The sequence below is a fragment of the Moschus berezovskii genome, chromosome 1 (assembly GCF_049115385.1).
Source record: "Moschus berezovskii isolate FMDL1 chromosome 1, NW_MosBer_1.0, whole genome shotgun sequence".
NCBI lineage: Eukaryota > Metazoa > Chordata > Mammalia > Artiodactyla > Moschidae > Moschus > Moschus berezovskii.
Genome location: NC_142460.1, coordinates 136,446,628 through 136,460,221, shown reverse-complemented (window position 1 = coordinate 136,460,221; position 13,594 = coordinate 136,446,628). Strand labels below are relative to the sequence as shown.

The window sequence follows — 13,594 nt, the reverse complement described above, 5'->3', positions numbered from 1 at the left end:
AGTAAGCAGATTTTATACTGGTGCAGTTGAACTTTCCCCTCTCTTAACAGATCATGGCATCTGGTCCCATTACTTCATGGGAAATAGATGGAAAAACAGTGGAAACAGTATCAGACTTTATTTTTTTGGGCTCCAAAATCACTGCAGATGCTGATTGCAGCCAGGAAATTAAAAGACGCTTACTCCTTGGAAGGAAAGTTATGACCAACCTTGATAGTATATTAAAAAGCAGAGACATTACTTTGCCAACAAAGGTCCGTCTAGTCAAGGCTATGGTTTTTCCCATGGTCATGTATGGATGTGAGAGTTGGACTGTGAAGAAAGCTGATCGCCAAAGAATTGATGCTTTTGAACTGTGGTGCTGGAGAAGACTCTTGAGAGTCCCTTATACCGCAAGGAGATCCAACCAGTCCATTCTAAGGGAGATCGATCCTGGGTGTTCTTTGGAAGGACTGATGCTAAAGCTGAAACTGCAATACTTTGGCCACCTCATGCGATGAGTTGACTCACTGGAAAAGACTCTGATGCTGGGAAAGGTTCGGGGCGGGAGGAGAAGGGGACGACAGAGAATGAGATGGCTGGATGGCATCACCGACTCTGTGGACATGAGTTTGAGTGAGCTCCGGGAGTTGGTGATGGACAGGGAGGCCTGGCGTGCTGTGATTCATGGGGTCGCGGAGAGTCGGACAGGACTGAGCGACTGAACTGAACTGAACTCAACAGGGATTGATAGGAGCCGTTCTTGCTTTAGCATAGGCCCCTGTAGCTTGTTCTTGTGATTCACTTCCTGTTACCTTGGAGTTGAAGTGTTTACAGGTTACCAATGTGATGCTGATTATTCTATGGCTTGAGTGTAAATAATCCTGTTATTGTATCAATACAACAGAACTTTTAAGTGTATCCATCGTACAGTTAATTCAACAACCAAAGACAATTAAATGGGAATATCCTACTGTTTTTTTTTGTTTTGTATTCAGTTCCCCCAGCATAGGCCCAAGTCCAGTGAAAAGAAAATGGCACACAGGAGAGAAAAGGGCTGTTACCCTCTTACAATCAAGTCCTTATGTTCTTTAAACCTTGATTTTCATCATCTCCTCCTTTCCACTCAAAGTGCTGCGCAGTTATAAAGGAGCTGCCTTTATTATTTTCTTCATTTTTATTATGATTCTGTTTGTAATTTCCTTGCTGGTAGAAATTATACTTTAAGCAGCAAAATCACTTTTCTGTTTTATAAAGTTATACATCTAAATTTAACATATCAAACCCCATCTTTTACAAAGCATTATTAGAATATTCAACTTTTGCTTTTTTTATAACAGGCATTTAACACTGTTGATTTATACTGTCAGATTAATCTGGCCATTTGTCATATATTAACCTTCAAGTTTGATATTAAAAAATATTAAATTAACTATATTTGTAATGAGAATACATCTGAATTTGAATTTATATGTTATGCATTATTTTAAGCTTTGTTTACAAACATTACTGGTGGCATTACATTTGCTTCCCAAGTTTAAATAAAGATATATTGAGAAGTTAATGAAAGATAGGAAAAATCCATTGAGATAATTATTTTGAAAATGATTTCTTGGTAGCAAAAAAAAAAATCTAAAGATAAAACAATCTGAAGGATTATGTCAAGTGATTTAGAATTCTGATTCAACATAATGAAACAGAAGCCAAAATAAATCATTTAAAAAATAATTCACTATCTGTAAGTAATAACAAAAATATGTGAATAAAGTGAGAGTGTACAAAGTTTAAAACTGTAGAATGTCAATCTTAATAACTTTGAAAAAAAACATTTAAGTAAAACATTTAATATATGTTTACACAAAGATCAGAATAAGGCTATTTAAAGAAAAATCACTTCTTAATTTTTTGATACGTACATTACTATTATTCGAACAAGGTGATATCTGCATTTTTGCAATGTAACACATTTAAAAATTAATCTTGAAATATGTACGTCACAATCAATAAATTATATTGAATTGTTTCTTTGCTTGAGGCACACACATCTTTGGGAAGGAAATGAAAAAGCACCTAAACTTGGAACATAAGTGAACTAAAATTTTCTATGCTTCAAGAGTGGCTAAGAAGGTTTGCCAAATCTGCAGCTTTAGAAACAGACCCTTTAATTTGGACTTACAGGATTTTTCCTCTGCTTTACCCAGAATTTTGTTACTCTACTTGGGTGTACCTCACAGAACTTAATCTTGGAGTGTTTTTTTCCTAGTTTCTGTTCAAATAAGCAAAACCCTTCTAGAAATGATAAGTGTATATTTACAACCTTTTCCAATGTGTTTAAGAGCTACTTCCAATTCTACTTCTAACATACAATATATTTATTTTAAGAGCAGTCAACATACTGAAAGGATGAAAGGAGAACACTCATATTTAAGAGAGAAATAAAAAAAATCAGTAAACAATTTGTACTTTATAGAAATGAAGGGAACAACTAGGTACAGACTAGGGACATGCATGTTTCAGAGTTGGAAGCTTATTTGTTATTTTATGCAGGAATGTATTTCCTAGAAATCAGTATGAAGCTAAAGCAGTAACTGTAATAACCTTGCTTTGCTAGTCACATTTAGGCAAGCCTCTTCACATATAACCCACTCTGGTACTCTTGCCTGGAAAATCGCATGGACGGAGGAGCCTGGTAGGCTACACTCTATGGGGTCACAGAGTCAGACACAATGGAGCGACTTCTTTTTCTTTCTTTCTTTCTTTCTTCACATACAACTCAGAGTTTTGCCATTCCTTCCATTCCCAAAATGTCATTTTCCCCCTTGCAGTAAGTGCCAACATTATGTGTCAAAACACGTGCATGAGAACAATATTTTCAATGACTTTATACAATTTTCTGTTTACTCTGAGGTTGACAGATATAGGTGAAAACAGTAAACTAGACCAGGGTTTTGATTTACAAAAGATTTTTAGAAATTGGATAAGAAACAGAACTTTTTAATTGCCACAGTGAGTGATCTATAAGTAACACATCAAAAGCACTTAAGTGTTTGCACTAGTTTCAGCTGTTTGTGCCAAAAATAATTAACTATTAAGTCTGTTAAGCTTATGTAAACCAACAAATAAAAAAGAAAATCAATAAGCCTCAGAACAAAGGTGTTAGTTTAGTCATTTGAAGTTGCAGAGCCATTCTTGCCTTTATCAGGCTAAATGATCACTAGTCACCCTTGCTTTCTTCTTCTCTTTTCCGGTAAGCTTTATTTAACAGCTGGATTTCCTCCTGGTAGCCAACAGTCTCTTGGCTCTGTCTTTTACTGTTCTGCCTATGTGCTTCGACAGTGTCTGGAATGGATATGTTGATATCACCATCGGGATTAGTTGTGGGTAAAAAGAGAGAATATGAGGCTGTTTCCCCTAAATCACAGGAAACGAATCTGTTCTCCTTCCGTGAGTAGCGTAGGGAAGGCGATCTGACTTGCGTGGAGGACTGGCTGATGTTGCTAATAATTGACACCGTGTCCAGGGCTTCTTCATTATCACAAATTTCAAGAACCTCCAAGTGTATTTTCACACTGGTGTCCGCAAATGTGGAGGAAGAATCTTCTGAGTTTGGTTCATGGCCAACACTTTTGGATCGGTAGACTTCTATTTTCTTAGAGGCTGGGGTTATTTTTTGCCCTTCTGCGCTCACCTCATAGGTAGACAGAGATAAGGTTTTCCCAGTCGGGGCTTGGAGAGACACGGTCCCCTGGAATGCGCACAAGGGAATGGCCAGAGCACCTCCGGAACGCTGGGGACAAAGACAAAAATGGTTATTATTGAAAACTAGTATCTGAGAGGGGACCATTTCATTTTTTTATCTTTTTTTTTTTTTCATGATAATGGTAACGTTATTATGGTTCAGACTCATTTCCATGGAAAGCTTTTACAGATATGGGATTGAAATTCTGTCATCATAGCTCTGTACTTAGTTTCTTCTAGGTCAAATATGACATCTAAATGAGGGCAGTCAGAAACCTATCTTTGAGGATAAGGGATCTATTTATACAGTTGAAAGCAAAGTGTGTGTACTGTGGCCAGCAGGAGTTGGGCAGAATATAACGATAAAATCAAAAGTATGTATACACTTTGGAATTGCTTTTATATTTTTGTTATATGTTCAGTTCAGTTCAGTCGCTCAGTCGTGTCTGACTCTTTGCGACCCCATGAATCACAGCACGCCAGGCCACCCTGTCTATCACCAACTCCCGGAGTTCACTCAAACTCATGTCCATAGAGTCGGTGATGCCATCCAGCCATCTCATTCTCTGTTGTCCCCTTCTCCTCCCATCTCCAATCCTTCCCAGCATCAGAGTCTTTTCCAGTGAGTCAACTCATCGCATGAGGTGGCCAAAGTATTGCAGTTTCAGCTTTAGCATCAGTCCTTCCAATGAATATCCAGGATTGATCTCCTTTAGAATAGACTGGTTGGATATCCTTGCAGTCCAAGGGACTCTCAAGAGTCTTCTCCAGCACCACAGTTCAAAAGCATCAATTCTTTGGCAAGTTCAGTTGCATTAAAAACTTTTCATAGGTTGAGAGAAGTTCAGACTGTTATCTGAATGCACTTTCCCTCCCTTTGTATGCCAAAGGCAGTGACAATTGTGAATCTGTGGTTCAGATTAAATATAAAGAGTATCTCAACTGCAGATTTGAGCACACAGTAGAGGAACCAAATGTCACCAGAACTGTGTGGTACAGTGTGTTTACTTTTCCACAGAGAAATCACAGTCATTAAAGTAAACCTGGTAACAGAGAACTCCCCCACACCCCTACAAAACTTTATATTACATTTTAAAGTATTAAAATTTTGGTTTTAAACCGTACTCACCACTGAGAACTGCATAAGAAATAAAGATTAATTCTTCCAATAGTGTGTACTTTATATTGTTGATTCATGCCTTCATACTTTCAATTGACTTTTTTGATTACATGTTCATTTTAGACAGTAACAGTGTTAGTCACTCAGTTGTGTCCAACTCTTCGCAACCCTAAGGAGTGTAGCCCACCAGGCTCTTCTGTCCATGGAATTCTCCCATCAAGAATACTGAACTGGGTTGTCATTCCCTTCTCCAGGGAATCTTCCCAACCCAAACTTGGTCTCCTGCATTGCAAGCAGATTCTTGACCATCTGACCCACCAGGGAAGCCCAGTTAGTTTCAGAAGAAGACAGTAATATGCAAACTTTTAGAGCATCGGTTCTAAAAACTAGATCTCCAGACCAGCATTATCAGCATCAGCTCATAACTTACAAGAAATGCTATTTTTGAGTCCGACTCGAGGCCTACTGAAATAAAATCTCTAGGGGTGAAGTTCAATAATATGTATTTAGCAAGCCCTCCAGGCGATTCTGTCATGTCAGTAAGATTCACAACCCATTGCTGTAACTAAAGAAATGTTAGTCCAGAAGAAGGTGGGGTAAGGGGATGGTTAGCAGACACTTTATATATATATATGTCTCCCCCTATAGAGACTGGAATTACTCACTGGACTGGCTTAAATGTTTCTTTCACCAGGGGAATGGGTGTGAGGGCTCATAGCATTTTGTCAATTTAGGATGATTGCCCTTCCCAGTTTGCCTGTGGCTGTCTCAGTTCCAGCACTAAAATTCCTGCATCTAGGAAGCCTCTCAGTCCCAGGAAAATGAAGACAATTGGTCACCTATTTGCCATGGACCTGTGAGTGGCTAGGGGAAGCCTAGAACCAGGGTCCTCTATTAAGGAACAGTGTGTATTCTTACCTACTTAGGTAAAATTTTTAAAGGAAGATGCATCATGAGCTTTATTCAGGGTGCCCTCATGTCACATCCATTGAATTTAGGGACCAAGAAAAATACAGTCTAGGACATGTGAGACACATCACTAGTCTTTCCCAGTTAAATACCAAAGGCTTCAATTCTTTTTATCCATAAGGGAACCTGGGGACCTAATTTTAAGGCCTTGCACCCTAAAGGGCCATAAACTTTGAAAATTTACACCATAAAGTTAAGTTTGCTCTTCTACTGAGGCAAAGAAACAACTTTACCAATTTTACTTGTATGACTGAAACAGGAGAGACAGAGAAATACCTAAGTTCGGTACTGCAACAGAGCATCGTTAGAGTGGTGGCAACTTTGGGTAAACTATTTATTATGTATTCATCATTCGTTAAACATTTCTGAATACTCTCTGTAAGATTGTGAATTTTCCCTACATGCATCCGAAGACCTCACGGATGATTCAGTGGAAAAGATGTGTAAAAAATAAAAATTTCTGCTCTATCTATCCTCATAGAGCAAGGAGGCAGTGATCAAGACCATCCCCAAGAGAAAGAAATGCAAAAAGGCAAAACAGTTGTCTGAGGAGGACTTACAAATAGCTGAGAAAAGAAGAGAAGCTAAAGGCAAAGGAGAAAAGGAAAGATATACCCATCTGAATACAGAGTTTCAAAGAATAGCAAGGAGAGATAAGAAAGCCTTTCTCAGTGATCAATACAAAGAAATAGAGGAAAACAATAGAATGGGAAAGACTAGAGATCTCTTCAAGAAAATTAGAGATACTAAGGGAACATTTCTTGCAAAGATGGGCACAATAATGGAAGGAACAGTATCAACCTAACAGAAGCAGAAGATATTAAGAAAAGGTGACAAGAATACACAGAAGTACTATAGAAAAAAGATCCTAATGACCCAGATAACCATGATGGTGTGATCATGATCACTCACCTAGTGCCAGAGATCTTGGAGTGCGAAGTCAAGTGGGCCTTAGGAAGCATCACTACAAACAAAGCTCCCAGAGGTAATGGAATTACAGCTGAGCTATTTAAAATCCCAAAAGATGATGCTGTTAAAGTGCTACACTCAATATGCCAGTAAATTTGGAACACTCAGCAGTGACCACAGGACTGGAAATGGTCAGTTTTCATTCCAATCCCAAAGAAAGGCAATGCTGAAGAATGTTCAAACTACCACACAATTGCACTCATCTCACACGCTAGCAAATTAATGCTCAAAATTTTCCAAGCCAGGCTTCAACAGTACATGAACCGTGAACTTCCAGATGTTCAAGCTGGATTTAGAAAAGGTAGAGAACGCTCTTGTCCGCACTCCACTGCTCTGGAGGAGGCATGAGCCCTAGCTCGAGCTAGAAATAAACGCCGTTCTTGCTTTTGCATTGCTGCGAGTGTCTTATTCTACAAGTATGGGGGGACCGGACTCAGGGCATAACATTTGGGGGCTCGTCCGGGATCCCTCTGACTGGGGAGAATAACGTTCTCCCTGCAGAAGGGGTTCATCAGCTCAGAGGAGGGCTGATTACAGCACCAGTGCTAGGTCTGATTAGGGGCGAATTGATCACCATAGCCGGCGTAAGGCCGAGGCCCAGCATTCGCGGTGGAAGGCAGCTGGCTCTGTGGGAGAGAGGAGGTCTCTCCCGATCTGGAATCTGGTGGGCAGTGGACGCCCTTCGGTGCTCTTCACCACGGAAGAACGGGAGCGGATTCTATCGCAAGCTCAGAAACATTTCCCGGGTGTGGACAGGAAGCCTACCATGCAGCCGAACCTAATTGATGAGGGATTTCCATTGACCCGGCCCCAGTGGGACTTTGAGCGCACAGAAGGATTTGGTTGAGTTCTTGAAGACCACCCTAGGTTTGTTTCTGAAGCTAGTCTCAGTGATCTATCTTTGGATGAAGATCAGATGCTTCATGACCTGCAACCGGGACTAGAAAAAGACATAATTTAAGGGACTGACTCCAACCTGGATGGAAGGACTTTTTTCAGAAGAAACTACACTACACCAGGATGAGAAGACGACGACATCAGAGGTAGACAGCTTGCCCAAGATGCTGGACCTGATTCGTATGATCATGTTTTCTTGACTTCTTAGACCTCTGCATATAAATCAAATGCTTTTCTACCATAGGCCTGATCCTATGCTAGTTTTAGAAATTAATCCAATTGTCATGTTTGTAGACATGTAAAAGCTCATTCTGCTTATACAAAAACTGTTAGACTTGTGCCATCCTAATGTCCTTAAACCATAGCAATAGTCTGCTTCTAAATTGGAAAATTAAAAACAATAGCTGGAAATCAGAGTCAGGGCTATGGGAAATCCAAGATGGCTGCTTGGCTTTTCCCAGCTCCCTGACAAACCTCATCTTTTATTTGATGGGTTAAAGCCTTCCTGGCTATAGGGTTAATGCCTCCATAATGAAAAATCACGGAATATTAAGTTTTGTAAATTGTTAAATTAAATTTCTAGTTTTGTTAATTAAGGTCTAGTGTTTACTAAGACTCACTGCTGAGATAGTTCCTTGTTACGTGATACTGCTAAAAGGTTTAATTAAGTTATTAAAAAGGACACTCTAGGTTAGTTTCTAAGGCTTATCTCAGTAACCAATCTTCAGATAAAGGTCAGATGCTCCATAATGTACAACCAGGAGATTAACACCAGGCTATAGTCATTTAACAAATGAAGTCAGGTGACTTGGGGTATACCAGGCTTTATCTAATAAAAGTTCTTGACTTATAATTCTCATTTTACTAATAACTGCTAGCTATGGCTATATTATTTTCTATGTCACTTGTTTCACTGAGCCTGTGATATAATGCTGATATGCAGTTCCATATGAGATCAATGATTGTAATAATGTGACTCTGGGTATGAGAAAAAGCAACAAGAGGGAATATTTTCCTGGATCAGGAGGCTAGTAAGACAGTGGTCCAGAGACTTTTGCTACTTGCAAGACCTGGTCCAATTTTAGCACACTGAGTGGCCCGTCACTTCCCTAGACCTGGGAAAGAGCCTTCCCAGCACCACAGGACACAATGGCCATGAAATGGTGTCACATGGTCAGATATGTGGCTATGAAGGGACTCTGCTGACTGGAAGTTGGTACTTGCCAGCTGCCTCTACAAAGATTACGTCATGACCATTGCAAGTTGCTGACCTTCAACATCCCCTGAAAGAAGTTCAGGGTGAAAATCAGGAATGAGGCACTCTGTGCTCTGAAAAAAAAAACTGGCAGAACAGGCCTTCAGATAGATCTTTTCAGAAAAAGGTTTTATGAGTTCCAATTCTTGCATCTTCTCATACCTAGAAAAACACTGACGTCATTAATGGTGACATCTGCTTTGGCTATTAAAAAAAAAAATTACAATTAAAAGTCAAAATAGAGTAGCTATGGTTCAGACATCCTGGGAAATAACTATTTCCCAGATATCTTGAAAAATGATATTATGGGTGTGATTTCAGATTAGACGCTGTAACCTAATGTAAAACTTAATGCTCCTGTAATGCATTTTTGCTTCTGTACTTTGCTTGCTGCTCATAGAACCAAAGTTACTCCATTTAAGATAAGGTTTTTTTTAAGTAAAGATTCCTAAAATTGTTTTTGAGTAAGGCTGTATAAAGATCCCTGGATCAAACTCTACCTACGGAGGAAGATTCCTCTATTTGAACAACAGAAAAGGGGGGAGATGTTAGGAGCCTTAACATCTGAGTAGCCAGGATAGGCCTGAGACCTTGCTTAGGCCTAAATTTCGATTTCCTGGAGACAGGCTGGAGGCTAAGTTCACAGAAACTCCTCCCTAAGAAAATCCTGCTGGCACCAAAATTAAGAAACTCCTCCCTAGAAAAGTCCCGCCAGCGCCAAAAATCAGGCCAATCAGAGGAAAAAGGGAAATCCTCCACCAAAACCCCACGCGCGCATGAACTGGCCAATGAGTTTCTGCCAGCTTGATCTTTTGAACAAAAATAGATGTTTATGTAATCTGAGACTATAAAAACCGCTGTGACCTGGGCTCGGGTCTCTTGTCCACACTCACTGCTCTGGAGGAGGCATGAGCCCTAGCTCGAGCTAGAAATAAACCCCATTCTTGCTTTTGAAAAAAAAAAAGAAAAGGTAGAGGAGCCAGAGTTCAAGTTGCCAACATCTGTTAGATCATTGGAAAAGAAAGATAATTCCAGATAAACATCTACTTCTGCTTCATTGACTACACTAGAGCCTTTGACTGTGTGGATCACAACAAACCAGAAAATTCTGAAAAAGATGGTAACACCAAACCATCTTATTTGCCTCCTGAGAAATCTGCATGCACGTCAAGAAGCAACAGTTAGAACTGGACATGGAACAATGGACTGATTCAAAATTGGGAATGTAATACATGAAAGAGATGGGAATCCCAGACCACCTGACCTGCCTCTTGAGAAACCTGTGTGCGGGTCAGGAAGCAACAGTTAAACTGGACATGGAACAACAGACTGGTTCCAAATAGGAAAAGGTGTACGTCAAGGTTGTATATTGTCGCCTTGCTTATTTAACTTATATGCAGAGTACATCATGAGGAACGCTGGGCTGGAAGAAGCACAAGCTGGAATCAAGATAGCCGGGAGAAATATCAATAACCTCAGATATGCAGATGACACTACCCTTATGGCAGAAAGTGAAGAGGAACTCAAAAGCCTCGATGAAAGTGAAAGAGGAGAGTGAAAAGGTTGGCTTGAAGCTCAACATTCAGAAAACAAAGATCATGGCATCTGGTCCCATCACTGCATGGGAAATAGATGGAAAAACAGTGGAAACAGTGTCAGACTTTATTTTTTGGGGCTCCAAAATCACTGCAGATGCTGATTGCAGCCAGCCAGGAAATTAAAAGACGCTTGCTCCTTGGAAGGAAAGTTATGACCAACCTTGATAGTATATTAAAAAGCAGAGACATTACTTTGCCAACCAAGGTCCATCTAGTCAAGGCAATGGTTTTTCCCGTGGTCATGTATGGATGTGAGAGTTGGACTGTGAAGAAAGCTGATCGCCGAAGAATCGATGCTTTTGAACTGTGGTGTTGGAGAAGACTCTTGAGAGACCCTTATGCTGCAAGGAGATCCAACCAGTCCATTCTAGAGGAGATCAATCCTGGGTGTTCATTGGAAGGACTGATGCTAAAGCTGAAACTGCAATAGTTTGGCCACCTCATGCGACGAATTGACTCTCTGGAAAAGACTCTGATGCTGGGAAAGGTTGGGGGTGGGAGGAGAAGGGGATGACAGAGAATGAGATGTCTGGATGGCATCACCGACTCTGTGGACATGAGGTTGAGTGAACTCCAGGAGTTGGTGATGGACAGGGAGGCCTGGCATGCTGTGATTCATGGGGTTGCGGAGAGTTGGACACGACTGAGCGACTGAACTGAACTGAACTGAATACATCAAGGCTGTATATTGTCACCCTGCTTATTTAATTTGTATGCAGAACACACCATATGAAATGCTGGGCTGGATGAAGCACAAGCTGGAATCAAGATTGCTGGGAGAAATATCAATAACCTCAGATAAGCAGGTGACACCACTCTAATGGCAGAAAGCAAAGAAAAACTAAAGATCCTCTTGATGAAAGTGAAAGAGGAGAGTGAAAAAGCTGGCTTAAAACTCAACATTCAAAAAACAAAGATTATGGACCATGGGATCACTGGTCCCATCACTTCATGGCGAATAGATGGGGAAACAATGGAAACAATGACAGACTCTATTTTCTTGGGCTCCAAAATCACTGCAGATGGTGACTTCAGCAATGAAATTAAAAGACGATTGCTCTTTGGAAGAAAAGTTATGACAAACCTAGACAGCATAATAAAAAGCAGAGACATTACCTTGCCAACAAAGGTCTGTCTAGTCAAAGCTATGGTTTTTCCAGTAGTCATGTACGGATATGATAGTTAGATCATAAAGAAGGTTGAAGAATTGATGCTTTTGAACTGTGGTGTTGAAGAAGACTTGAGAGTCCCTTGGACTGAAAGGAGATCAAACCAGTCCATTCTAAAGGAAATCAACCCTGAATACTCATCGGAAGGACTGATGCTGAAGCTGAAGCTCCAATACTTTGGCCACCTGATGCGAAGAACTGACTCTTTAGAAAACACCGTGATGCTGGGAAAGATTGAAGGCAGGAGGAAGGGATCACAGAGGATGAAATGGTTGGATGGCATCACTGACTCGATGGACATGAGGTTGGGCAAACTCCAGGAGATGGCGAAGGACAGGGAGGCCTGGCGTGCTTCAGTCCATAGGGTTGCAAAGAGTCAGATACGACTGAGCAACTGAACAACAGCAACAGAGCTAGGACCTCTGATAGATTTTATGTAGGGGTGTCATTTGAAATTGATCTTAAGAATCAAGAAAAGATTGACAGTTTTTAAAGCCTTGCTTTCTGAGTAGCAAGTTGTGAGTTTAAGGGCCAACCTAAAAACTTTCCATCCTGAGAAAAATCCGGAAACTTCTGTTTCTTTTCTAAATCAAACCTGACATTATTTAATCAGAAAATTTGGCTGTCATTTAATAATGTGAATTATACGTACAGCCTTCTTTATTCTGAGAGCTAGTTAACATAAAAGCAACCCTTCTTACATTAAACTTTTTTGCAAGGAAAAAAATCCCTACATCAGTACTCTAAAAATTGTTCCAAAGTTTTCTCATTAGCATGGTACATTCTATAAACAAACTCCTATGGAGTATGCTAGTTTAAAAAAGATGAGATGGGAAAAAGAAGTTGTCAGTGCCCAGAAGTATTGGCATGTCTCTTGAAAAGAATTTTCACTGTGGAATCAACAGTGTAGCTACATTTTTATATGTACCAACTTGCATCACTGATGAGCAGTTAATATCAAAGCAAAAGCAAATATGATATTTTTTTGCATCTGATTTTATACATCTAAATACTGCAGATTTCAATAGCTCCTCCATGTTAACCTTATTTTCGAATGAGAAAACAAGCTTTACTGAGTTATCAAATGACAAATCATTAAAACTGGCATTTGAGAGCTGCATAGTGCCAGAGTTTAGCTAAGTATGAAGACTGGTTATTCTGAAATAGTGCAGAGTTCCCAGTTAATAGAAATTATTTTGTGAAATATTCCAAAGACTATTATTGAGAGTCACAGAAGTAAAAACACAGAGACAGATTATAAAGAAATATATCTAAGCATACTTTATACTCATAATTCAAAATTGGAAGGTTAGTTTCAGGAAAATCGTACTGTTACTTTAAGCTAATTCAGTAATTTAAATTTAACTGGTTATGAAAGTAAAGTATAAGTTGTTTAGAGTTGTATATGAAGTACAAGGGTAAGGAGTTTACACCAAATTTTGTTTGCATGTCTTTAAGCAAAATCATAAAAATTTGATTTGATAATGGGGTTTATATAATTTTTTTCTTTTGTCTCTTATTTAAGTTAGAGAAACATTGCTTTAAGTGAGGGAAATGGAACTTGAACTAATGGAGAAATAAAAGAGATTCAAGGAGGGAGCTGAAAGAATTTGAATAGAACAGGAGGATTTTCCACCTCTTTTAGGATATGGAAAGTGAAAAGTGAAAGTGAAAGTCACTCGGTCATGTCTGACTCTTTGCAACCCCATGGACAATACAGTCCATGGAATTCTCCAGGCCAGAATACTGGAGTGGGTAGCCTTTCCCTTCTCCAGTGGATCTCCCCAACCCAGGGATTGGACCCAGGTCTCCTGCATTGCAGGTGGATTCTTTACCAGCTGAGCCACAAGGGAAGCCCAAGGATGTGGAAGGAGGACTATGGAAGAAGGACTCAAATGGA

The 13,594-nt window shown here is 39.8% G+C and overlaps 1 protein-coding gene across 1 annotated transcript in view; it reads right to left on the bottom strand.

Annotated features, from left to right (window-relative positions):
* Window positions 1–3,193: 3,193 nt before the first annotated feature.
* GPR149 (G protein-coupled receptor 149) overlaps window positions 3,194–13,594 on the bottom strand; it is an 84,396-nt gene continuing 73,995 nt past the window's right edge. The window contains exon 4 of the mRNA XM_055411315.2: window positions 3,194–3,766. Coding sequence (XP_055267290.2) covers window positions 3,194–3,766 — 573 coding nt within the window. The remainder of the gene's footprint in view (window positions 3,767–13,594) is intronic.